Source organism: Penicillium canescens (assembly GCF_028828765.1).
Source record: "Penicillium canescens strain IBT 15451 chromosome Unknown utg000009l_segment0_segment0, whole genome shotgun sequence".
NCBI classification, from domain to species: Eukaryota; Fungi; Ascomycota; class Eurotiomycetes; order Eurotiales; family Aspergillaceae; genus Penicillium; species Penicillium canescens.
In genome coordinates, this window is record NW_026703971.1 from 2,019,958 (window position 1) to 2,047,082 (window position 27,125).

Sequence of the window (27,125 nt, forward strand, 5' to 3'; positions counted from 1 at the left end):
TGCCAGCAGACTCGCTATGTTCCTTTTGTATGGCGATCAATATATATCTTACCTTTTACCAGCGGTACTCAGCAGATGATCTGAAGAAGCTTGAGAAGTGGTATTTCCTTCTATGCTACGGGTTACCACTAGCACTCGCGATGGCACTGAGCCTTATAAAGTCTACTGAAAGAGGGAGAATCTATGGACCAGCCTTGGTAGGTACCCGACCACCTGGCTGAATATTCACACTATGAGGCTAATTCTCTATGTATTAGATCTGGTGCTCAATTACCGAACCGTGGCAGCTTCTTCGTCTTGTGTGTTTTTATGGTCCAGAGTGGTACGATCGATCGATACTATCTCGCAATATCTAATCTAAATTTTTTTTTCACAGGGTAGTGAGCATCGTGACTTTTACGATCTATGCCGTAGTCGGCGGCGACATCTTTCAAAAACACAAGACTTTACAAATGGTGCAAGACAAATTGCCTGCCAGCAGAGGCATTCGATCGGTTACTGTTAAAGTAACCACTACCGCGGCGGAAGCTATGGCTATTGAGCAGGCAACCCCATATTCAATCTGCATCGAATCTCAACAATCCCAATCAGGAAGCGGGGTGGACGCCCAGATCAACAAGAATGACGTGATATGGGGCTACTTGAGATACTCCTTCCTTTTCTTCATTGCAATGGTAGTTACCTGGGTATGGACATCCTCTTTTCTACCGACGCCACTTCACCCCCTCCAGTATGGATTTCAAAATTAAGGCCTAATCTTAAAATTCTGCATTCGGAATTACCTCTCCTCGAGAAGGAGTTATTCCGACACTGAATAATAACGTTACACCGTATACGCCCCGCGTACATCCGAGTCCATATATAATCTACATAGAGTAAAATTACAACGCGGTGAGCGGTAAAGGTGGCCTGAAAGCCGTAGGTAGCGTTACCACTGCTTAAAGTATGGTCAAGGTTGGGGGATCAGCCGGCATTTCTGACTGGATAGACTCCAGGACTGGATCGTCAGGCCTCGTGCTAGAGATATCGACGCCAGGGGGTCCGGACTCTATGTACGGCCAAACTTTATCCTGCCAGGTAAGATTAGATCCTTCGAGTTCTGAACCCTATAACACAGTAACCGAACTCAGAAATGCCTGTAGAGTATCCTTAGTAACAGGAATATCCTGTATAGCTAGGGAAATACAATGGATGTACTAGGCGATTGGCGCAACGGAATCAAAAAGGGGAACTACCCAAATGATGAGATCAAAAGAGTGTTGATTCCCCTCTCCTATCTACTGGGATCGAGGGGGTTAAAATAGCCTCGAGAATACCTGGTATCGAATCCTCTAGAATCCCAGAGGTACCATTTGGGTCAATACGATGCTGATCACCATTTTCCTGACACTTAGAAATAGGGCAACGTGCCTAGTATCCTGTGCGGGGTGAGTGGGCAACGATCGGGCATGGCCATGCCGGATTATCGAGCGCCTCCCGAAGACATCCGAAGGCGAAACAATAGAGGATGTGTGCCAGGAAAATGGTGATAAGGATCGTATTTACTCGAACGGTTCCTCTTGAAGTTTCCGAGAATATGGTATCTCGTATTGGGATTACAGGTACTTTCGCCACCTTTCACCGTATCAAGCCAGAGGATTTCCGTACATCCTAGTACCGAGAGAACCAATTGAACGAGTTGATTGAAGAACCCACTGGAAGAACGCTGTTGAAGGCGTCTCATACCCTCAGGGGCTAGTATGGCATGTTACGACGACGCGGGTACGTATTCCGAGCTGACCTGGTTTACTATACAAAAACATACGGGGAAGTGGGTAGTCGCTGAACCAGCCAGCCCTTAGTGGTAAAATACTTAATTCCACGCAGTCTCTGGGGTATTCCCAAATGGTACCTGCTTCTCCGCGGGGTCGCTTTCGGAATAAACTTGATGCTAAGCTTTAGCAAGCTTTTCAAGGCGGTGAGAAAAAGGGGTTGCGGATCGGCTCAGGGCGAATGATGATGGCTTGACGGCCAAACTAGACCCACTTGCTGACAACTTGTTAATGGAAGCACGCACCCACTGGGTGAATATGCTGAGCTTAGCCTCCAAGTAAGGGGCGGCCCAAAAATCTGAAGTTGAGATTGGGCATCTGGAATTTGCTAGGCAGATTCGAGATGAATATCTGTAAATGTACATAATTACATGAAGACAAGCCCATGCCCGATATCTACAAGAGAATACCGAGAAACAAGGCATAAGGCATGAATTTCACATTACACGAGCATAGCAGAAGGGCACGCAGTCAACGTAATATTGAGAAAAGTAAAGACATGGTATGAAAGAAATAGAGGATCAGCGATGGGGATCACCAAAAAACCTGAATCAAAAGATTTGTAAATTAAGCCTCATAAACAACAGATATTATTCGAGAGGGCTTCAAAGAAAGAAAAAAAGAGATATCACAGGTCAAACCCAACCCTTCACTATGCGCGATATAAAAAGGCCTTTTCGCTTAGAGGGCGAAAGCAGCGAGGGCACCGGCGAAGATGGCGCCGAAGCTGATGGCGTTACGGCCGGCACTGTTGAAGACGGGGGAGGAGGCCGAGGGGGAGGCGGAGGCGGTGCCGGAGGGGATGGTGGTGGAGGTCTGGGGAACGCCAGTGGACTCAGTCTCGGGGCAGATGGTGGTGGTGATCTCGGTGCTCTGCACGACGGTGGAGAAGGCCGGGGTGGAGGTGGTGGCCGGGGCCGAGGTTGTCTCGGTCTCGGGGCAGATGGTGGTGCTACTGGTGGTCTCAGTGGTGGTAGTGGCGGCACCAGTGCTGGTAGAGTCGGCGGTGCTGATCTTGATGGTGGACTCGGAGGAGCCACCGGCGGCGGCGCCGAGACCGAACTGAGTGGAGTACTGGTACTGGCCGGTGCCCTCGACGACGAGGAGGATACCGTAGTGGCTGGTGTCAACCTCGAGGTCGGTGCCAGGCGTCCAGGAGAAGGACCCGCTGTTGGGGATAGACTCGGCGAGGGTCTTGAGTGGCTGCACGTTGTTGGAGGGGCCACGGAGGAGGACCAGGGATATGGGGCCAGTGGTGGTAGGCTGCCACTTGATGGTGTAGGCCTTGCCCTCAGGGACGATCTCGTTCCGGCCAGGGGAAACAATGGCGTTGCCCGAAGGGTTCTTGGTATAGTCGGGGCTAGTCAAAGCCGAGACGGCGACGGCGAGAGCAGAGACGATGGTAGCGGCAGTGAAATGCATTCTGGCGGTGTCGGGATTGACAAAGAGTGACTGGAGTGGGGTAATTGAAAAAGATTGACTATCGTTTTAAACGAAGGAGTTGGATGAGAAGAGAAGAAGAAAAGGGAAGCCTGCGAGGCGACTTACATTTCTATGTCTCAAAGTGGGGTCCAAAGCCAAGCATGGCGCCCAATACGGTGGGCCCGTTCCAACCTAGTGACTCTGTTTACTTACCTGTATATGGCTATATGGCCATATGGCTATGGCTGTTTGTATTTGTGATTGCTCTACACCCTCTGTATACATGTCTTAAAATACTCTGTATACATATCCATATCACAAGGATTCTATACCAGACCGCAGTAATCCACGAGGTGTAACGCTAACAGTACTGGATAGGGCTATGCGTCAGCATAAAGCCGAGAGAATGTCCGAGGATTTAAAATACCAGTAAGGTTATGGAAGATCGCAGGATCAAAAGTGGGGAAGACATGGAAAATGTTCAATTTCATGACATTATAACCGTGAGTACATCCTCCCACCGTGGGAGAAACATGTTTGTTTACTTATGTTAGAGTATTTTCGCCCTCAACCATGGAAGATGGGAACTCTCTTGGCACCGAATATCACCCGAACAAGTCCATGGATTGGGTCTCGGATATTTCGAAGGATCTAGCGTTGACGCTACTCTTTCCAACCTTCCATTCCTATCGGAATTCTGTTATTTATTTTTCTTTTAATTTCCTGGAAAACAAAGCCACAATACCATGCAGGGCGCCTCCCATGCAGGTACCACGCACACCATGTGACCCCGACCACGGGAGAACACAAACCTTAGCCCTGCACAGCAGATTCTGTCAGAAATATGGTGGATCTGCGTGTGGATTTCTGGGTATTTACCCAGAATATCTTACGACATCAAATCAGACACCTCACATAAAAGTGCATATTACTCTTTGTCAGCATATCCTACAAAATTGTCAATTTCATAGTTTTTAGTTAGGCAGAGAGTTTAATATTACCGTTGGAGAACCCATACAATGTTGGTCACTAATTTCTGTTAGATTCCGGTATTCACTGATATTTGTGACGGTCAGGACTACCCCCACACAACGCCCATTGACACCGTCTTAAGTCACCACTACAAAGTCTAATTTTAGATGGACCCATGTTTCTTTGCGTTTTGTATAGTGAATTGGGATTTTTGGCAACTCGAGGGCACGTGGCGTACCTTGGGCGGCGAGGCCACGAGATTCGCCGTGGTCGATCCACAGCTGATATTTCCGCGAGGTTCCAGCCCCCTAAAAGCTTAGAAAAACTTTTCAACTTGCACTAGGGAGTGGAAAGGTTTATTGCCGGCATAGGTCGTGGTAGTTTAGCTCACATGTGGACGTGGCCACTTACTGTCTCTTATGCCCAGAGCGTGACGAACCTCGACGTTGAACTTGACGTTGCGGCGAAGACTAAGGAAGACATGGGAACAACCTCCGGTGTTGCCGTTCATGGGTTGCCGAAGTCTGCCGCGTCCAACACCATAGGCTTACGGATGTCTCTTCACCAGGTCGGATCGCATACAGGTACCCCTGTACCACTGAGGTGAGGCTCTAGGGAGATCGACCATGGGAAAGGACTACAGTGAATGCAGCTAGTCAAGCCTTGTCGCTGCGACAAATCACCAAGGCTAAGCAAACTAGCACTAAATCGCTCAGAATTAAGCAGATAATAATAAACCTGTCAAGACCAATCAAAAGGAATGTATGAAACATGTTCAGGCCCACTTGAAACATTGAATGCTAAGCTTTTGACCCTGAAAGGGGCTTTGAAGGGGAATTGAGGTCATTTTCCACGGTTACCACGGAGTAGAAGTAGAGGATAGGTTTAGGCTCCTATATTTCACATCACATCCACCCCACATTCTCTCTTGATCCTTCTATGCTTCTCGGACAGACAGCCATTCCAAAATAATACCTCTGGAGTCCTGGGGTTCAACAGCCTTAGCTTTCCCTCTCAGCCGTGCAGTCGGCTTCTTGTTACTTATTACCCCTTGGCCTCTTTCCCCTTTTCCACACTCCCTTTCTTTCCTTTCCTTCTACTCTCCTATTAATCATGCGTCTCCCATGGTTGGCCCTCTGCCTGGCGGTCGCCTCCGCAACGCCCATCAAGTCTCACCAACTCCGCCTTCCTTTTGTTTCTTCGCCCAATGACCTCGAAACCGGCGTCAAATCACTTCTGGTATGTGCACTCTCGAGAATACGCAAAATCCACAGAATACTCGTGCTAAAATCCACAGTCCATTGACTGGTCCATCAAAGATGGCAGCCTCTACGCCAATAACGACCAAGTCTACCCCCCATCAACAACAATGCAACTCACCGCGCCTCTCTACCGAGCCTCTCATCCCACCCAGAGTGAAAAGTCCGTGGAATTGACTTACAGCATCCACAGCCGTCCCCTGCCCGCAAGCAACGTGGGTTTGGTAGCGGGTATTGTCCGGGTGCGCGTTGAACTACACGATCTACATGGGAACCTCGTCTCCCCAGACGCTACAGTCGTCGACCTGGTCAGTTTCCAGGATGGTTCTCACCAAATCACTCGTGTTAGTCTCCGACCCGCGCGCGGCGGTTACCAGGCAGATCACTTCGCGCAGAAGAGTGGGCCGTGGGCTGTGAAGTACTGGAAGACGCATGTCATGTCGTTTTTCCATGCGAAGACGTCTACCTCGATTGCCGAGAACGATTACCAGCCAACTGAATCGCAGTCGACTGAATCCCAGGATCACATAGAGATCAAGGATGTGTCTGTCGACTCCGACGTCAACTCCAACACTGAGTCCAAATCGCCGTTGTCTATTTCGTCTTTCTGGGCTGCGCCGACTCAGCCCAACGATCCTTCTGATCATCGTCATCCACACCACCAGCGCCCGAAGAATGCTTTCATGCGTATCCTTCCACCGATTATGCTGCCTGCTGTGCTGGGTGCGTTCGCCGGTCTCGCCGCTTGCATGCTCGGCTTCTTCATTGGATATCTTTTCATGTCTTTCGCTACCCACTTCGGGTGGCAGACTTCACCCCGCTACTCGCAGGATGTCTCGCTTGAAGAGGGTACTCATTCTGAGAAGTTGCCCATGGTGCCATGGCTCCATCTGACCGCGCCCGAGTCGGATGTATGACCGGTCTACGGTTGGCATGAGTCCCGAATTTGTTTTTCAGCTTTCTTTTTGCATCACATACCTAGTATCACTGTTGCCTAAGGTGCTCGCTGCTCTTCATTAGTTCAACACGATAAGGCCTATCAAGACATTGACATTAACCACCGTGATAGCCAACTGGACTGATGATTTTATTCCACTTGAGTTGCGTGGTTTCCATATTGACAAGCCTGATTTGGGTGAGCGAGAGGGTTTACACGCTCCCCTTGCGCGCCGCTAACTACTATCTCTGATCAGCTTGAGCACATCTCATATGGGACATCTGGGAGTCTTATGCTCTTTGCGGAAACTGTACAGCGGATTTCGAAAACAGTTTACCCCCCAGACACATACGCTTTCTTTCCCAGCGCCCCACTCAGAATGCGCTAATCTAACTTTGGCTAGCTGAGGGTACTTTTTTTGAGGCGTAACACCGCATTATTAGCTGCGGGGGAATCTGAAACGCAGCGGATCCAGAATAGACGTTCTTGTGGGCCTCTGGGAAAGAAATCGTGTGTGTGTGTGGGGGGGGAAACTGTTTTCGAAATCCTCTGTAGGCGAGCTACGTTAACAACGAAGTAGTCCTCGGAAATTAGGAGTACGAGACGAGTGGGTCATAGTATTAAGAAATGTCTCACTGGAGCTGAAGGGATCAACGAGATGTACAGTAACAGTGATGCTTCGTCTTTGAGACAGTTGTACCAGATTTGTATTCGTTCGCTGTAAGAACAAACGGTTAAGAACAAACGGTTAGGAACTGAGTAAGGAGCGATAAGCGGCAGATTGCCCAACAACATTGAAAATCCTCGAACATACTGCTTCGGCCTTGAGTGGCACTCCGCCTCATCCTCAGCTTATTATTCATTCATCTGGATATATTTAACGTTTCCGAACATGTGTTCACTAACACTGAATACAATAGATGAGGACGAAATATTAGACAGATGAGCTGTGGGCAAAATGCCGTTCGCTGGTCTGCGGCAGGGCAGTGAGGGAGCGATTACTTACGTACTCACCTGTAAGCCAAGCCAGCTGCACCGTAATATCCAATTTTATTGGTGACCTCACGCAGTCAAGAGGAGCAAGAAGAGTGTAGTTTGGCCATAACGGGTCACCTGTCGCTGCGGTCGTAGACCGTAGCGTCAGATAGGGCCCATATGACCCGGCCAAACTAGGATGGTGGAGGGGAAGGTGGCGGAAGTAGCAGAGACAGCGGGACCGGCGAGCCTGTCTGGAACTGGTGATTGAGCTTGTACAAAATTGACGCGTTCGTCGTAAAATACACCCTGAAAGCCTCTGAGGTCCATCTCCCTAGCATTTGAATCTGGTCGTCGAGTATCCCACTATCGTGCGCATGCTGAGCCGCACCCTTCCGAAAACTGTGACCGGAGTAGCCCTCTGTCCGTAGTCCAAGCGCTCTTAGCTTAGTAGATAAGGTCGAGAGGAAGTTGTTGCGACTGAATGGTCTTCTGTGGAAGGAGAACGATGGGGCGTCGGGCGCTCTAGGGTCGAGAAGTAGCAGCTTCTGAACGGCATTAACTGGGCTCGCGCCGTCTCCTGTCTTTGCAAGAATAATTTGCATCCCTTCGTGACGGCGGTCCGTCTTACTGCGCTTGAGTGTGAGTTGTGCGTGGTCTAACGAGGACGAAAATCTGACGTCGGAGCGCGTTAACTCTGTGGCTGAGAAGATAGAATGTGTGCTGAGATCGTCAGTCTTGTAGGTGAATTCTCCGAGGCGAAGGAATCCAGCAAATGCTACCCGGCACGCGGTTGCGAAGTTCAAGTCGTCTAGAAGGTTCGCAGACATGTCCAAGGGCCGTGACGGGAGTGCGGCGAGGCCCGCGGATAGTTTGGTAATAGTGTCACGCGAAATAGCTTTTTTAACCCGTACTTTTGTGACTGGGTTAAGTCTTCTCGCGCCGTCTATGAGACGTCGAAAATGCTTGTTGTCGAAGAGTTTATCGTCAAGGAAATTATCGATATGGTAGGCTCGGAGAGCGGCTAGGTCGGCGAGTGCGGTGTCAGGCTTAACGGCCTTTTGGCTAGCGTTACCAAGGAGTCGTGAGATTAGCCATGAGGTCAATGACTGTCTTGAAGCTGGCCATGCGGATAAATTTTGTAGCGCGCAGTGCTTTTCATAGCTGCGCTGAACAGAGACGTAAACGGAACGTGTGTTGGCGCTGAGTCCGTTCCAGAGCAGTTTTAGATGGCTCGCGTTGAGCTGAGGAGCTCGTGAAGAGAACTACGCGGGCGGTTCAATGCCGAAAGGTCCTGCCAATGGGGACAAATGTAGCAATGTCTTCAAGTTTGTTACGTGAGAGCGCGTCTGCTAATGTATTTTCCCCGGAGGGAAGCCAGTGTGGCACGATATGGATGTCTCTCGCCGCCGCTAGGATAAGCAGGCTCTTCAGAGGTGCGTTAGGCGGACCATGAAGAAAGCCTTTCTTGAGTCCCGAGTGCGCTGTGGAGCTATCCGTGTGGATAGCGAGAGTATGATGGAGCCAATGGTGGCTGAAGAGTAGGAAGCCTTGTAGAATAGCGTCTACTTCGTTGGTATTGATGTGCGCATGTGCGTCTTGAGCAAGGGCCAATGTGGCAGCATTGCTTGGATGAAGCTGGTGACAATGGGCTAGCCAGCAGTCTAATGTAGACTGGGATGAGAAGAAGAAGAGCCCCTGGCCTATACTAGAGGCATCTGTGTAGAGATGCGTGATGGGGCGGCGGCAGGGGTCAATTAGGAGTACGCCGTTGAAGAGAGACAAGGAGTCCCTCCACCATTCCAAATCGTCACGTACCTCGTAAGGGATACGGCGGCGCGCACTACTCCCATGTGGGAAAGCGGCTTGGAAGGTGTATAGAGACTGTAGTCTTGTTCTTCCAAGTCGGACGACTCTTGAACAAAAGGCTAATAAGCCTGTGAGGCGCTCTGCTTGCTTGAGGGAGAGACTCGCTGCGTTCAGGACAGCTGCGGCGTCCAATGTGGCGCGGCACAACTTTTCTGGCGGCAGACGAGCTTCCATTGCAATGGAGTCGATCTGGATACCTAGGACTGTAACACAGGTTCCTTGCTGGTCCTTTTTTGTATTGCGAGGAATACGTAGATAGTCGGTGACTCTGTTGTAAACCTCATCAAAAAAGGCCCGCGGGGTCGGACACTGAGGGAGACCGAGTAATTGTGACGAAGTCGTCTAGGTAATGATTGATATAGAATGTAGGGAGGAGGCATTGGAGTATCCAATGAAGTGCCTCGGCGAAGAGTTTGAAGAGAAACGGGGCCGTTGCGAGGCCAAAGGGGAGGCAGCATTCGACATAAGTGCAATCGGCCCACTGGAAGGCAAGGAGGTGCTGGTTATCCTCGGCAACGGGGACTATTCGGAAGGCGTCCTTGATATCCCTCTTGATTATCGTGCAACCTGGGCCAGCTTGTATGACCTGGTCGTATATGTCATCAATTGTCATGTATTCGATAGCTGACCAGGAGTCCGGTATGCCCTGGTTAAGGCCCTGTCCAGGGGACCAGGATAGATCATGGATGCGGCGCTATCCCCCGTCGTGCTTAGGGACTAACCCAAGCGGTGAAACGAAGGAGGGCCTAGAGGCTAGTCTAACACGACCGAGGCTGAGATCCTCTGCTAGTTTGGCCGTGATCATGCCGGGTTCATGTATGTGATGGTTGGAGGAATAGCGAAACTGCTTCTTGCCCCTATTACCGACCTGAACACCGTAGGTCAGAATGCCAGCGATAGTGGACCCAAGATCGCCTGGATAGTAGCGTAGAAGATTGCTCCAGCCTTTCGCATGCAGTGGCGACGGAGAGAACTGTAGCCTTGGAAGCTCTGGGTTGAAAACGGGGTATTGAACAGCAGTGTTCGGTCTGGGTGGTTGTCCCTGTGGTATGAGGCTTAGGGATAGGGGATTGAGAACAACGTTGTCGGTGTCACTAGTGCAGTTCTCAAGGGCTGTCACTTGCTATTTCTTCTTGCGGCAGGAGGAGGCGCCATGCTCGCTTAGCCCACATGCCGTGCACTCATGACGTCTCTTACAGCCTTCCCAGGAGCACCCTGTCGTATTGAACTTATTGCAAACTTCTGTCCCATTATTCGAAGATCTGGTATTCCTAGCTTGACGAGGCCGGGTTGGAGGGTTTGCTGGTGACTTCCCAAACAGGGTGAGATTGTGGCGGAGGTATTTCTCGTGAAATGGGCCTGTGACCAGGTAGTTGTCCGTCGATAACTCTCCTTTATCCATCATGTATTGGTGGAAATTAAGGGCAAGTGGGAGGACTGCTTCCGACCACTGATAAGTCTGAGCGAAGTCCAGGATCTGCCTCATAAACATGAGTAGATTGGGAACTGCTTTAGGATGTTTTTCGCCGAAGAGATATCCTGCAACGGCCAGATAGGCAAGAAAGCAGGTCGTCCATATTTGAGGGTTGAGACCCCAGTCCTTCAGCGACGCTGCTGCCTTCTTGAAGCCTACTGTGCCTCCCAACTCGGTCATCTTGAAGACTCTGTCCTCCTGATCTAGCTCGGTGACTGACTTCTCTTTGAAGCGTATGAGTTCAGTCGCCTTCAACTTCTTCTCGAAGACGCGAGTAAGAAGGGCGGCGGAGACACCCGGAAATATGTCGATGAGTGGTTTGACTCCGGGGAGTGGCTCACGGTTTTCTTCGAGATTATCGTCATCTTGCAGGTCCACACGAGGCCTTCTGCGGCGGAGGTCGGTCTCCGCTACATCCAATTCAAGGCGCCTAGCCCGGTCTCTCTGTATCTGTCCTAGCCAGCTGGCACGGTCTGCCGCACCCATGGTTTCCCAAATGTGGGCCGGCGGCCAAGCGGAGTCGAGCGGGGCAGGAGTGGCACTGTTAGACTGGCTGAACGTCATGGTGGAGAGCGATATAGTCAGGGCCTATCGGTGCTGTTGCCCTGGAGAAGGACGTGAAACAAAATAAAGACTTGACTGCGTGAGAGATGACGAGCTACCCGCAGAGGCAAGCAACTGACTCTTGTGAGGCAGTTGTAGGAGGAAGAGGCCCTCAGTAATGTCGGTGTAGATATCACGTGAGGCTACGGGCATTGTGAGGCAACCCCAATAAAACTACTCCCTTACGAGTCGCCTTGGCAGCGGCCGAAGGCCGCTGCTACGGGGCGCGGCGAGTAGGATGGTAGGGAGTTTCATTCTTGAAATATCGATGTTATCGGACTAAATAAAAGTTCTCAACGTAGGTTGAACGTTGGCATGGTGGCTGCATAAAGGTCGAATCTCGCCCCATTATCTGCTGTCACAGAGGCAGTAGCAATTCGTGATAAACGACATTAATGTTGTCTTGCTCTGTGTCATTTGGGTCTCGGAGAATGCGGATGTCTACGGCAGAGCGGACGCGGGATAAGCTAGTGTAAAGTTGGCCATGGGCGAAGACCGGCAGGGTGAGATCTAGCACAACCCGGTCCAGGGTGAGTCCCTGGCAGCTGTTGAAGGTGGTGGCATAAGCTAGACGCAGCGGAAATTGCCGCCGTTGCACCGTCCAATTCGCGCGGTGAGGCCGAAACTCGAATGTGATCCGTGGCAGGTAGAACGTCGGCGACTCGGTGTTAGGCGTGCATGCTCGTTGTAGTTACCGTACTTGCACGACATTTGGTAGCAGGTTAACCACCTGGACCCTCACGTTTTTGACCAAGTTTTTCTCGATGGAGAGATTCCTCATCACGCTAGCAACGGCGCCAATTTTGAGTGAGAGCTCATGCGGGGGTATTCCGGGCTCGTTCAATACCGAGAGAAGATCCGCCTCTGCACCCGTGGGGAGATTGAAGGTGGAATCGTCTAGTTCTTTAATCTTATCATGACTGTAATAGGTTTCTGGCACAGTGCAAGGTTAGCCAGAGGAGCGTGAAGGGTGAGTTGCGTCAAGCGATTAGAATCATGTTACAGGGAATAGTCATTAGCAAAAATCGAAATACCTGCACCCCCGGTAACCGTTCTAAGATGAGCTTATTAAACAGATCAACGCGCGCGTTAAACGGGCTAAGCAATGCGTGCTGGACGGCAGCGGCGGAGGTGGAGACGGAATCTTGCGGGAAGAGGAAGTCTGCCGCAGCGTCAAGGTCGTCAAGATGCTGCAAATGATGCAGCGGCACACTTATCTCATAGGGGTGTACACCATCTCCTACCTGGTCCACCCATCTTGCGTATACCGGACCCCCGGCCTGTCGGACCGGGGTAGTCAGCCGCAGGACCTTAAAGTGGTTCCAGAGCGTGGAGGTGCGGATAGAGCTGTTGAGAGTTGCTGTAGGCCCAGAACTTCCGCGGACGACTGGTGCCACCTGACGAAAGTCCCCTAGGCCGATGAAGAGTTTTCCTCCAAATGGCAGGTCATTTCTCATGATATCTTGAAGGAGCTGGTCTGTACACTCCACGACCGCCTTCTTCGCCATCGGCAGCTCCTCCCAGATCAGGAGCGAGGCCTGGCGTAGGAGCTCTGCACGACCTGACTGGGGGCTGACCTTAGACACCAAGCCCATGTCAGACTCCTGAACAGGAATGCCAAAGGCCGAGTGGGCCGTCCGACCCCGCTCGTAATGGATCACACTGAGGGCGGTGGTTCCAGTCACGCATACGATGCGCTCGTCTGCCCTAATGCGATCACACATGGCGCTCATCAAAAATGTCTTCCCGCGACCCGCACGGCCGTCGATGAAGTAGCAGCCGCCAATGTCCGATTGGTCTAGGAGATGATCGAAGATGCCTTTCTGATCCGGATTCATCCTACCGTAGGCCTCCTTATGCCTCCCGCGGATAGATAACAGTTGGGTCTGGAAGAAGGCAAGTTCCAAATCCACCTCCGCACAACGTTGAACGGGCTCCGGTAGGCCACACTGTGCCAAGGACGATCCCTGTGCTGAGAGATAGCGTGCCAGGTCCTGCAAGGCAAGGTCTGTGGCGTGGGCCGTAGGGTGACGTAGTCTATAGTCAGCATTGAGATCGCCCTGGAAGCGGGACCATAGTTCCACAGCTGGAAATGGAAGGTTAGACAGAAGCTGGGCAAAGAGAAAGCGGAGCTGGGACGGGCGGCTGTAGGCTGTGATCGCTTCATTCATCGCGTACACGGCCTCGTGGTTATCCTGGAAGAGTCCTAACTCAGTGGCAGCCTCCTGGTATGTGGGATAGCAGTGACCCCGCATAGTGCGGACATCTTCGAAGCTGTTCGCAGGCCGCACCTGGAGCAGTGCGCGTAGGTAAAACGTTTCCTTCAGACGAAGTGGGACGGTCTGAAGTCGGGTGACAATAGGCTGGCGGACTCGACGGCGCAACACCTTTTGGCATGGTCCCTTTTCGGTGGTGACAGTAGCAATGAGGGTCTGACCTCTGTGTAGTGGAACATCCAGGGGCACCGTCTCTAGGTAATAAAGGCTGAAGAACTCGGTATACTTCAAGCCTGAGAAGGTTTCTGTGGATGGGCGTTTGAAGTACCACAACAGGTCGCTCATCTCGGAGTAACCCGGTTGGTTTCGATCGTGCATCCTCCCTAAGTTCTTGCCTTCCAGATGGACAGAGAGGCAGCGGACGCCAGGACGTTTGGAGACAGTATGGAAGTTGAGGATGCGGTAGACAGCCTCGGACGAAGAGAGGTAACGGGCGTTCATATAGTCTCTGAACTCATCTATTTGGTCGTCCTCACCGTCTGCCCGGGCATCGTGGAGGGCCCGAATACCAAAGCGCGCCCGATCGGGTCCTTTGAAGAGGTACTTAAACAGGTAAAGGAAGATCGTCGCTGTAGAGCACACGTCCGCATAGATATGGCAGTCGAGCAGGTGCACTAGGGCGGGTACATGAGGAGTCACCCATCGATCTTCCTGCTTGCGTCGGCGGTAATGGACACGACCAAGATCATCCATGTAAGTCTGGTTGTTGATAGGTTGAGGGTACTCGTAAATGCAGCGGCCGTCTCGGTTGCAGCGTGACGTGGACCGGTCCAAGTGGTTCTGTGAGTGCATGTGGAATCTGCCGATCGCTGCATGTAGGGCAGGGTCCTCGTCCGGATCTGGTAACTCGGCGCAGATGAAGCCATCTAGTTAGCTCAAAGGTAATTCATGTTGGAGCTTAACGACCAGATGCGCGTGTGGTAGACCCCGTTTCTGGAACTCTGTAACGCATATCTCGTACAGGAGGCCTCCAAATTTCTCCCTCATAAAGGCCTTCAGCCCACAGAGTCGTCCGTGGAATGCACGGCACACCACCGCAAGATGTCTGTGAAATGTTGGCCTGGGAGCAACTGGGACTGAATCTCGGGCCAGTTAGGGTTGGTCGTCATGGTGAGGAACAGTGACGGCTTGGCCAGCTGTCGCGCGATCGCGAGGGAGTCAGCCACCTGGTCCGAAGCCCAGGCCCGGGACCCCATGAAACCGGCAGGGATTTTGTTCTCGAAGAGATCGGGGATGTCAGGATTTGGAGCCTCATCCATGGCAGCAGCTTGCATGCGTCGGCCCCGTTTGAGATAGTGCAGGCGCTCCTCCTCCGTCCGCGAGAACATGTCCACAGCATATTCACACGCCAAACGGCCATAGATCCGCATGCGTGGCTCGCCCAGGAACAGGTGGCGGTACCATTGGATCTGCGTGCAAGGTTTGTTTTTCCGGGACTCGTCGAGAAAGCCCCAACCTCGCGTGCCATGTGGAAAGAGAAGTGGATATTGCAGCGGCTCGTACTGGCAAGACAGGGTCGGAAAACCGGTATCACGTGGTGCGAAACAATCTATAGATGTGTCTTATTTTTTGCTTTTTTACAGGACCGCAGGACCGCACCACACCGCAGTGGTGCGGTCCCTAAAAAGTAGGACCGCCCAGCGGTCCAGTGCGGTCTTGGCTGCGGTCTTTTCGGTCCCGTGAAGAGGCCTAACACGTAGCGGTTGAAAACCAAGGTTTTTTGCGACAGTTGATGCTCAGTTAATTGACCGTTAATTGATTACTATCGGTTTTTCTTACCCTCGATTGCACGTCTAGACCCAAATGACCGTTTAACTGTGGCTTCAACGCGGTCAACGGAAGAGAACGGCGGGGGTTTGAAACCGCACTTTAACTTCAATAATCCAGTGTTTTAAACGGAGCTTGCAAAATCTGGGCACAAATTGCTGGTTAAACATAATCCTCACAGAATTATCTGCATCAGGTTTTACTCTCAAACGATAAGGGGTTTCAAAGGATGAGCACAACTGGATGAGAACCGCTTTAGCGGACCGTGGAGTCGCTCTTCAACTCGACTCGCTCTTAGCGCGGGTAGAGGCACGCGCGATTGTGACCGAATTCATAATACAGACAAATCTCTTAGAATAGTTCTAAGCAGTCGACCTAATAGCTCTTAGGGTAGAAGAACGCGACAAAAGGAATGACCCCTTAGGATAGTGTGATAGAAGGAGAAGGATAACGCCTATTAGGAGTATAGTGCTAGGTCTACCGTACTCCCTTAATATAAGTGAGTATACGAGGACACGGTGAGCGGGGGGCCAGAACCGGCTCTCATTGCACCGCCGTCCTGCCGCCCTCGACCGCCTGCCCGTCTCCGCCATCCCCTTGCCCCTTCGGGTTTGGTGCCCTCGTCCGCGTCCCCGTTCGGGTTTAGTGCCACCTCTGGCCGCTTTTACCGTGTCCCCCAACCGGCACCCCCATCTATAAAACACCGCTCTCCTCCTCGCAGTTTTGTCGACGCACTTTCTCTTCTTTTTCCTGTCCGACTCCCTTTCTCTCGGCCCCGACCAACTTCTACCCATTGGCTTGCCACCTGATGCATCGCCCCTTTCATTTCCGCCGGAGATGCTGCTCGATCCACCGTTGAGCCCGTTCTGGCCAGCGTTGCCTGCAACGCGGGCTAATCCCTGGCGAGTTGATGCATTGAGATCATGAAGTCTTCGGACATATCGTGCAACACGATGCTAGCATCTCCGCCGCCCGTTGGTTATACTATGAAGCTCTCGAGAAACCCTCCTGTTCCTCCTGTTGCGAGCCCATTTCGCTGAGCGCCTCGCTCATTTTGCTGTCATTGTTTTTGCGCGGCCGGAGAAGAGTGTCTCGGAAATCCTCAATACACACGCTCCTGATTTGCTGTGGACCGTCCGAGGTTGCATTGTACAGCCCCCGGTCGTCCACGCAGGCCCGCTTGTTCGAGACTGCCTAAGGGTAAGACTTTCGTCATTGTCTATTTCTCCTGACCATTGTTACCCAGTCGACGAGACTTCGGACGACCATGCCGTGATACGGACCAATGGCGAAATTGCCGCATTCTTGCCTGGTCTCAATCGATGCCTAGTACTGCATCACGAGGCCGACGGTCCATTCTACAGACGGCTGCCGACCACGCGCATACATGAGCGATTGGAGATTAGGCTGACGACCACTGTGGAGCCGGGTCACAATAGGCCGCCACCGAGGTGTGCGGAAGCTTTTGCCGATGGCCTTCGGCCCCTTGATGTGCAACCGGTGTGGCTCCGCGCCTTGATGTGACGGTGAAACGGCTCGAGTTGAATGCCGCGGTGAATTCTCTGCGCCGTCTCACGGGAAATCCTTGTCTATAAAGGAGATGACAATCTCCTTCGAATGGCTCAATCAATCCATCAGTTCCCCCTTCCCTCCCCCCTAACCCTGCTACACACTCGACCTCCAACCCCCCTCCTTTTCCCTTCCCAAAGCAACACCTTCAGGATTCTTCTAGCCATCTACCTTTTTCAACATGTCAAACACCAACTTTCGCCTGGAATCATTTCGTCCATGGAATCCTTTCCAAGACAAAGCCCAGCCTCTGCGTGATCCCCCCGGTGCTTGTCGCTATCCAAGTCCGGTCTCGATCACTGCGACCCCGCCACCCTCCAATTCAAGCGATAAAGACCCAAAGAGCTACAAACTTCATTCCAACAAACCTGAGCGACATCCGCTTCCTGCCCGCCCGCCGACGGAAGTCTGCTTGGATAGTTTGCATTCGGAGACTCAAACCACTCGACGAGAATGGGAGGGCTCAGGTCGGACACCTTCCACTGTCTATTTACCCCAGTCTTTCGACTCTGAGAACATTCTGCAGCCACAAAACATAGTGTGCGCCGATGACGTCGCTCCTGCGATATTTGCTGATGGTGTTCGTTGGGACGCTGAGCATCAACCCCTGGGTTTGGAATCGGGCGGCTCGGAGCCTACCGGCTTTGCTGGTCAACAACCTCAAATTTTCGATTCTGAAGACGATGCTCAGAATGGAGAGCTACCAGGTATTGAAATCATTGATCCTGCAATCCTGAACGGCAATGACTCTCAGGATGCTGAGCAGCCGCAAACAGCGGAGGGTATCGCGACAATCCGGGAAGACTGTCCCGCGAGGTCCACTCGCTCTCAGGAGAAAGCATCATCCCTCCAACGCAGACGACAGAACTCAAAGGCGACGGTGGGCGCTGATTGCCAATTGAAAACCACAAAACGTTCTAGTCCTGGGAAAAGGCACATAAACAAGAGCCCAGGCCGGTTCAATAAAAGTTCTGGTCATCGTCAAAGCATTTCCTTCCCTACAGTCCGTGCTCAATTCTCGGCCCTATCAGTCGAAGACCGACTACAGTTCCTTTCCTGGCTGTTTGAGGGTGCTCTATCTCATTGCGCCTCTTCGCCTTCCAGCCCCGATGCCGCTTCTCCGTCAAGACCGGTCCCCGGCCAATTTGATGTGAGCTACGACTGTGATCACACAAGCTTAAACACTGAACGGGCTGAAGTGCAAGGTACATTTTCGAGAAAAGGACAGCCGTGGTCCGGGGAGGAAGATCACCTTTTGACGAAGCTAAGAGAAAAGCAGGAACTCTCTTGGTCAGAGGTGATCAAGCAATTTTCACGTCAATTCCCCGGGCGGAGCAAGGGGTCAATACAAGTCTACTGGAGTACAACTCACAAGAAAAAACAGTCATCCGTTCCCTTATCCTTCGATTGATCTCATGATGTTCTAGTCTTGCCTCTTTTTATTTATGACATTGGAAATATCGTAAATCTTCAAGTCATTTTGATACAATTGCAGACGTACCGGTATGTCTCAGCGTGTGTGCGCGTAGCTTTCAGGATCGCAGATCTGCCACAGCGCTTTGCTTTCGAGTAGCTCAATTGTTATTGCTGGGCATAATTCACATATTGGATAAAATCTTTTAGACTATTGCTTAGACTATTGAAACCGCCACATATATGGACTTGATTTAACGCACGAGGTGGATCTTCGAAGACTGAAAAGGCCCATCGTTTGTCTAGTCACGCATAGGAAGTGAAGATTGTGATAATCAGGGCTCTAGAATTGGATTGGTCATCGTCTTTGATTACTTTTGAAATTGTTAAATAGAACCCAACCCAGTGTTGACATCCTGTTGGGGCAATACAGTCACAAGGGATGATATCGTTATTCAATATCCAAGTCAATCAATCTCATTGCACCCAATTGCTCGAATGAGGAGGATTCTCAGGATGCTGGATACCGATTCAGCCAGTAACGAATATAGTCGGCTAATGAAGATGGTTGATCGAGGATCTGTTAGATTAGTAAAATAATCCAATGAGCTATGTACTGCGTGTTACGACATAATTTTTCCGGTATGATCGCAATTACCATACAGAACACGGTAATGTGGTTGTTGCTGAATAAGCGAATACCGTAATACAGTGCGGGGAGCCTACGGAATTTCCTCCACTTCAGTTGACGTAAGCTCAGGGTAAGCTCAGGGTGGGCTCTGGGTGGGCTCAGGGTCGGCTCAGGATTGGCTCAGGGTGGGGTCAGGGTTGGCTCAGGGTAGGCTCAGGGTAGGCTCAGGGTAGGCTCAGGGTAGGCTCAGGGTGGGCTCAGGGTAGGCTCAGGGTAGGCTCAGGGTAGGCTCAGGGTAGGCTCAGGGTGGGCTCAGGGTAGGCTCAGGGTAGGCTCAGGGTAGGCTCAGGGCGGGCTCACGGTAGGCTCAGGGTGGGCTCAGGGTTGGCTCAGGGCAGGCCAGTCCAGTTGTACGTCAATGACCCAACGCCTCGGCTGATCGATCAATGACCACCACACTATAAACTGCAAGGAAGCTTGACATTGTCATCGTTTCTCCGTCCCTTAAGAGACCTGCAGCATCAAGAAAGAGAAGATATACGAGATTCCTACCTCAGTTGCTTTCATGGGACATATTTTAGAGATTCTTCTATTACATAGATAATGGACAAGTCGATATCTATCGCCGAATTTTTAAAGCGATATAGAGAAAAATTGCGAGCCTCTTCCATGAGAAAATAGGGAAGCCATCGACGTTGTCTTCAAATCCCGATTGTATTGTCGGCGGACATTTAATAACGAATTTCTAATTTAAGTACAGAGTAACACAAGGAATCGATATCTGGAGAGCTTTGAGACTAAGTACCAAGCAAGAGCATCAATGGTATACCGTGTCTCCAAAGATTACATCCCCTAATCAGTTATAATACCATCAAATCAAACCAGTGGAATTACAGTATAGATGAATTTCGGTGTGATACCGGCGCTTAGGTTCCTTCCGCTGATAGGCGGGTAGAGCGCGTATTTAATACCTTTGGGAAGAAGGCACTTATCAATAGGTAGTCACATTGCCCTCTAACTGAAAGAAGAAAGAAAACAGCCGCAGCAAAGGGGTTATCTTGCCTTGTCCAGCTAAGATTCAGAAATCACTCTGCCGAAAAGACGAGCAGTCCATTCCAATGATTTCCCACGACTTTTAGCAAAATTGAAGTTGAATGTATGTAAGTTGCCCTACTGAAAACGCGCATGGGCTTCTTGAGGTTAACGTATTTCCCTACCGAGTGGGCCACCCCTACCGAGTGGGCCACCTAACGTAAAACGCGTCAATTAATTAGACCTTCCTTCTTTAACCACCCACTATGCCACCAATTCGTACTCAATCCTCTCAAAATCGTACGGAGCAAGAGGGTAGGATCTTATTAGCTATCCAGGCTATTAAGAAGCAAGAAATTCTATCAATTCGTGATGCAGCGCGTCAGTTTAACGTACCCCGTACAACACTACAGCGACACGTTACCGGCCATCTATTTCGCGCTGAAACTCGCGCAAATTCACATAAATTGACCGAAATTGAGGAGGAATCGCTTCAAAAATGGATTCTCTCTATAGACTCTCGCGCAGCAGCCCCTCGGCCTTCTACCGTACGAGAAATAGCGGATTTACTACTCGCGGCGCGTGGATCTACCCCCTCTCCTTTAGTCGGTAAGGATTGGGTTACAAAATTCGTGAAAAGGCATCCAATCCTCTCCTCCCGATTCTCGAAAGGCTATAATTACGCGCGCGCTAAATGTGAAGACCCGAAAATTATTGAAGAATGGTTTTCTCTCGCCCAAAAAACGATCATTTCTCACGGTATCGATCCCGATGATATCTATAACTTTGACGAGACCGGATTCGCAATGGGCTTGATTGCGACCGCGAAGGTTATCACGAGAAGGGAATACTACGGTCGGCGATCGCTTTTACAGCCCGGAAATCGCGCGTGGGTGACTACAATTGAGTGTATAAATGCTTCGGGGTGGGCGCTTCCTCCGTGCGTGATTTTTAAGGGCAAAGTCTTTATCGAATCTTGGTTCGACGGCCTCCCGGAGGATTGGCGCTTCGAGGTTAGTCCTAACGGGTGGACTTCCGATGAAATTGGAATTCGATGGCTCGAAAAGCTCTTTATTCCGTCTATTTCTTCGCGTACGAAGGGGAAGTATAGACTTTTAATACTCGACGGCCACGGGAGTCATTTAACTCCGAAATTCGACGAAATTTGCGAGAAAAACAATATTATCGCAATTTGTATGCCTCCGCACTCGTCTCACCTTTTACAGCCTCTTGATATCGGCTGTTTTGCGTATTAAAGCGCGCGTATAGTCGGCTTATCGAAAGCAAAATGCGGCTCCGGATCAATCATATCAATAAATTAGACTTCCTCGAAGTCTACCCGTCCACGCGAATCGAGGCATTTAAATCGGAGACTATTAAGAATAGCTTCACCGGCGCCGGTTTGATGCCTTATAACCCCGATCGAGTGCTTTCGAAGCTCGATATTCGCCTCCGTACGCCGACCCCCCTTCGAGCCGGGATAGTAAGTGGTCGCCAAAAACGCCGTCGAACTACGTCCAATTACAAAAACAAGCTTCCTCAATTAAAGCTTTACTAAAGCAGCGCTCAAAAAGTCCACCGAGCCCGCTTAATTCTGCGATAAATCAAGTTTTAAAAGCCTGTCAAATCACGATGCAATCGGCAGCTATTCTTGAGAAAGAAGTAAGCGATTTACGCGCTGAAAACGAGAAGAAGAAGCGAAAAAAGACTCGGTCTACAAGGCAAATACCTTCCGAAGAAGGCCTCTCAGTTTTAGAGGCCTCTGCCTTAATAGCGCAGCCAGAGCAAGCAGTTTTAGCAGAAGGATCCCGTGAGGTAGGGCCAGCTCCGGCACCTTCTCAGCCGCGTACGAGGGCAAAAACGAAGTGTAGTGTATGTGGAATTCAGGGTCATAGAATGACTACATGTCCTAATAGACCTCGAGTTTAGCTTATTGAATTTAATGGCGTTTTGGTTGAGATAAATGCATTTAAAATGAATAGACCGGTGTAGGTGGCCCACTCGGTAGGGGTGGCCCACTCGGTAGGGAAATACGTTATCATGTGCTACTGACGTATGGTGAAAGGGGGTCTCTTTCTTCAGCGAATGGCTTCCAGGAATTTGGCCTAGGTGGTATAGCGAAAATGATGAGGGAAACGGCGGGGAACTAGTAAGTGCAAGAAGTGCAGAAATGGCTTGAAGTTTGCTTAATGATTTTCATCCTACCAAAAGGCTTTTTGGACCTCTAACTTTACTTTCTAGCAGAAAGCCGAGCCCAGGGTAGCTGATGCAATGCCCAGGACAGGCAACGCGGCTCCCAGGGCACTGTTCATAATTTCTAATATTCAAGGAAATCCTGTCAGAGCTCAAGCATCTAGATAATGCCGGTGTTTTTGGTCGCTGGCATATGCGACAGCCCAGGCATCCGCGTTCTGTTGCAGCTCAAAAAAATCCTTTATGTGTCACCATGGGCCTTTCAACGCATGATTGGTGCCCCGAGGAACATTGTGAGGGTCTCACGTATCCGTAGATGAGGACAGCGTACTCACTTTAGTAATGAATAATAAATAAAGCTATAGTCGACTCTAGATACAAAACGTAGCGCGAGGAAGCAAAAGAAAGGTAGCTTCCTCGCGTTCAGGGGAGCCCATATACACCATGTGGGTCCCGCGCAGATCGTATCTCCATCCGTTCCGTATGCTTCATGTATATCTCGGTTGCTCCTAGGACGAAAGAACCCCTTCCTAGGAACTTATCCGGAATCAGCAAACGGACTGTAATCATCAAACCTGGCTACATATTTTGAATTACTGTAGTCTTTGAAACCAACAGACACTATAAGTTCTGATTTTCCTCTTCTATGGAATCTTTCACTTCTACCCGTATAGCTTCAGTTTATCTTGAACGTCTTGTGCTCCAACAATCGCCCCTACATACTGGATTCTTCTGCGTCGCAGTACCACTCGCCCTGAGCTGAAACCGCCTTTCAGCAATACGCCTTCCGCTTCTGCGCCAGTTGAGAAGAGCGTTTGACATATCCTATTGCGGTGCATCGGGAGTGACAGTCTGTCACCAACTGTTATGTCTACGCGTCCTATAGCTATCACACGTCTTGCTTAACCAGTTGGAATACAACGGTGGTAGCTTGCAATATTGGCCAGTCCAACCACAATGCCTCTTCATTCCTGCCAATCATGCCGCAGTTTGAAAATTCGATGCAATCGTGAAGTTCCCCATTGTCAAGCTTGTGTCAGTCGTGGTAAATTGTGTGTTTATGCAATGAAAGGGTCAGACCGGAGACCTGCTCTCTCAGAGCTACGGCCAAATCAGCAAAAGCAAGTGCAAGAAGGTGAATTTGGTGAATACCAAACTACATGGAAAGTACAAGAACCGCCAACCGAACAGGCTTTGCAACACGGAACGAGTACAGCTGAGGCGATGCACCACGTCGTAGGGTGTGCAGATGATGAACATATTCAGCACTTGAAGAAGAAGGGTTTCAAGCAAGATCAAAATCCGCCTTATGAGATACTACCAAAGATTGTTGCGGCTACGGTGGCGGAGTCGCTTTCCCAAACAAATGGCCCTACAGCCGCTGAAGATATTATGGAACGGGGTCGAAGCTTGTCAACCTCTCAAACGACAAAGCCGTTTGTGCAGATGACCCCTCCGGTAATAATCACAATCTATGAGGCTTTGAGACCCACGACTGACTGACAACCAGACCTCTTTGCCTCCACCGCCGAATTTTGATTTTACCATAGCTGGGAAAAGCATTTACGGTCCACCCACAGTCCACCAACTCTTGTTGGTTCTAAGTTATCTTTTCATTTCCTCAATGCTTCCTATGGATGTAGGAGCTCTGTGGAAGGTCATATGTCGCCGCGGCCGTGACTGGGAAGAGAGCTTTGTCTTGCTGCATGGTCATCTTCAAGGATGGCTAATCAGTGCCCGCGAAGCTTTGACTGAGTCCGACGGGCTGCACACAGTAACATTGGAAGACATAGAACTCCAGACAAGGTATATATTGTTCATTATCGGGCAAAATGCATCCCCTCACTCGAGCTTTCTAGCTGAAACCTTGCAAACCGAACACCCTCCGTACCGGCCGTTTGGAGTGAGGGCAAGCGTCGCATTGATTTGTCATGTTTTTCAAGGCATACAGGCTGGTGAACTTGAGGGATATGAATCCAAGGAAATCTGGACTCGCGACCAAACCTTTCTGTCAACGATGGCATGCCGGCTCAAAGAATCGCCACTGTTTGGTGCCGAGGTCTCAATGTATCATTTGCAGTCTATGATACTAAGCCTACAGAGAGCTTTTCAGTGTGAAGAAATCCGTGTTTCCAGCATGGAACCCCGAATCCTGAGAATTGATAGCCAATTAGAAGTGGCGGGATATTACCGAAGGGCTTTTCTAGCTTTGAATCCGATGTTGTTGCCAAAGATATTGGACACTTTGGGTGAAGCTATTAATATCCCTACCCTGTCTGGTCCGCACCAACTTTGCAATATGGAGAGGGGACTTGAAAGAAGTAAGTAAATTGATATCCAGACTGATACGGCCTTTGACATGGGTATAGCCAACCTGGCCTTATGTCTCGCCGACATTTTCAGGTCACTTACATCACAGCGCCTGGACGTTGCTTTCAAGACCACGCATGAGATCCAGCGGTCCAAGGCGGATAAAGTCGTTGCCATTGAGATGTTTCATGTCAAATCATACGAAGAAACATACATGTTGGACAAAAGCTGTAAGTCACGGCATTACAAATTTTGCCAAAAAGACTTCTAACAGTTGCAGATCCCATAACTGTTCGGATTTTTCATGTTTGACCGTGAAATTATCGGATGAATTGGAACCTCAATATAACCCTTTTGAACCCTATATACCAAGATGATGTGGAAGTTGAGATTGTTGTACTGAAACAAAAAGCGTTTTAGACGTGAAGATTAGCAGAGAATGAGATGAACTGTCCATAATTTCGATTTGTAGACTCATGGGCAATATGGTTGATGGACTGCACTGAACGAGGGTAAACGCGGTGAATGAACGGTGGTGATGAAAATCCGTGTCAAACTAAATATGCTTTAGTGAGGCGTTTGAACATATCTGTGTCAGTGAGAGAGTAGTAGTGTTTACTAAATGTATAGAGCAATGTTCAATAGCTCCATCGACATCACCAATTGCGGTTCATGCTCTTGCGGAAGTCTGTTTGCCTTTGTCATATTCACCGTAAGGCAAATTTGCATTTCAGACTGGAGAATGAAAACGGGGCTCGCACTCAATTACTTTTAATAAAAAAGCAGAGAAGTAAAAACTCAGCTAGAAATATCGTGTGCTGATAATGTAATGTGTCTTCACTATACTTGCAATAAAAAGTCATTGAACCCAATGCATATAAATACTGCTTGCTCCCTGCCTTTGACCGGCCTTTGAACTTTACGAACTCCCACTTCACAACTCAGTTACCTACTTCGCTCTCCAACTCTAACCTAGAGTTCACAATTTACTCCCTCCAACCTCCCGAATGAAGCCCCTCACATGCCTTTCCCTACTGGCTGCCTCTGCTATCGCCGCACCTATCGCCAGTTCTTTCCCCAAACACTTCCACCTCAAGTCCAGAGGCGCCACCAACCAAGAGCATAACAACCTCTATGTTTACGCATACCACACGGGCCCAGGCCTCAATGATGCTGCTCTGACCAAGGATGTGAATACTGCAAGCTCTGTTTTCTTAACTGGCACAAAAGCCCTTTTCAATTTCAACACTGAATTCTCTTGGGGAGTCGTCGCCACCGGCGATACCAAATATACCTGTGAGTACTCGCCCCTGGAACGTCGCATACTGGTTTGAATACGGACTAACGAACTTTGTCAAGCCTGGGATCCGATCTCGATCAACGCAGGCCAAGGAAGTAATGGATTCTCTGTCAAAGGCAACAACTTCCAGTGGTCAGAAGCCAGCAGCTTCGGTGGATGGCTCGGTAAGGCCCCAGCGTCGTTGCTCTCCCCCAGAAGAAGATTTAGTCCTAACATTCGATAGTCTGCGACTGGTATCACAATGTGCCCCAGTTGTTCTACTTGAACCGCGATCATGACGCCGCTATCCCCTCCAGTTGCAGCAAGGTCCAATTAAAGGTGGAGTATATTAAATAGACACGGTAGCATTGAATTTGATCACTTTGCATAGCACTACATGTGATGATTGTTTAATGACTTACATTCTACTAGATGGTAGCAAGTTTGAGTGAAAAGTTGCGCCGAATTACCTTTAAAATTGGACGTGGCTTGTTTTTGTGCTATGCAAATTCTGCTAGTAAAGCATCAGGATACCAAATGGAAAAGACACTAGTAGGAATAAAAGGTGATGCGCGAAGCACCGTGTCATATTATGGTTGAACTCGACTGACTCCACCTCGAGTTGTGAAAGTCATATACCTGTTGATGGCTCTATCTGCCTTGGGAACGCACATATTTGCCCTAGGAGTTATCTTGCCGCCGGGGTTTCGTGCGACTATTCCCAGGAGCAACATGGCCGCCAGATCATAGTTGGTTATTAATTGGAACGTGTGGAAGGGAGTTGCATTTCCGATCCCTCGAGGGTTGTTATTGCGTCATGATTCCGCTGCGCCGAAAGCTACAAAAAGAAACATTCAACCAGCGGAGTCTCTTTTGCGGTTCCACGAGCGCTGGGGCCTTTAGGTTTATCGGTTCACAGTCCGCTATTATTGTGCCGATATGAAAATATCAGTTGAGTGTTCTCATTCCAGCACCCTTTGGGATGTACGGTGGTGAATGGTGTCACATATCATGTCCATATCAACGTTAAAACATGAAACAACAATGAACACCAAAATCATGTGGACCCTCCGCCCAGGGAAGATATCTATCTGAGCCGTGTTGCTCGCATCTTTGATAGAGGGACTTGGTTTAATTTGATCAGTGCAAACTCGTGCTTGATCGGCCGCGTTGATTCACCAAACAGTGGCAGTTGTCGCACGGATGGAAACAGATCCTAACCTTGTTGGCAAAACAAGCTCAACAGAGGAGACAAAAAATTGGTGGCTACATTTTCCTGAGGAACGGTTCGGGAGTTTGTCAACCAACAGCAAAGCATAGCTTCCTCGTCTCA

The 27,125-nt window shown here is 50.0% G+C and overlaps 5 protein-coding genes across 5 annotated transcripts; 3 read left to right on the forward strand and 2 right to left on the reverse strand.

The window, feature by feature from the left end:
* Positions 1-2,492: 2,492 nt before the first annotated feature.
* Positions 2,493-3,233, reverse strand: N7446_012045 (GPI anchored serine-threonine rich family protein; the record flags this gene model as incomplete). The annotated part of the gene is made up of 1 exon (XM_058520787.1): positions 2,493-3,233. One exon carries the CDS (start codon positions 3,231-3,233, stop codon positions 2,493-2,495), a length of 741 nt encoding a protein of 246 aa, XP_058367073.1.
* A 1,899-nt stretch (positions 3,234-5,132) lies between these two features.
* Positions 5,133-6,459, forward strand: N7446_012046 (uncharacterized protein). Its single transcript, XM_058520788.1, has 2 exons — positions 5,133-5,444; positions 5,503-6,459. The coding sequence occupies exons 1-2, from the start codon at positions 5,319-5,321 to the stop codon at positions 6,379-6,381; spliced, it is 1,005 nt and encodes a 334-aa protein (XP_058367074.1). The 5' UTR covers positions 5,133-5,318; the 3' UTR covers positions 6,382-6,459.
* A 5,221-nt stretch (positions 6,460-11,680) lies between these two features.
* N7446_012047 (uncharacterized protein) lies at positions 11,681-14,968 on the reverse strand (the record flags this gene model as incomplete). The annotated part of the gene is made up of 6 exons (XM_058520789.1): positions 11,681-11,983; positions 12,023-12,232; positions 12,357-12,512; positions 12,567-14,464; positions 14,525-14,580; positions 14,631-14,968. The coding sequence occupies 6 exons, from the start codon at positions 14,966-14,968 to the stop codon at positions 11,681-11,683; spliced, it is 2,961 nt and encodes a 986-aa protein (XP_058367075.1).
* Positions 14,969-17,115: 2,147 nt separating this feature from the next.
* N7446_012048 (uncharacterized protein) lies at positions 17,116-18,345 on the forward strand (the record flags this gene model as incomplete). Its single annotated transcript, XM_058520790.1, has 1 exon — positions 17,116-18,345. The coding sequence occupies one exon, from the start codon at positions 17,116-17,118 to the stop codon at positions 18,343-18,345; it is 1,230 nt and encodes a 409-aa protein (XP_058367076.1).
* Positions 18,346-25,520: 7,175 nt separating this feature from the next.
* N7446_012049 (uncharacterized protein) lies at positions 25,521-26,149 on the forward strand (the record flags this gene model as incomplete). The annotated part of the gene is made up of 3 exons (XM_058520791.1): positions 25,521-25,809; positions 25,873-25,977; positions 26,037-26,149. 3 exons carry the CDS (start codon positions 25,521-25,523, stop codon positions 26,147-26,149), a joined length of 507 nt encoding a protein of 168 aa, XP_058367077.1.
* Positions 26,150-27,125: the final 976 nt, after the last annotated feature.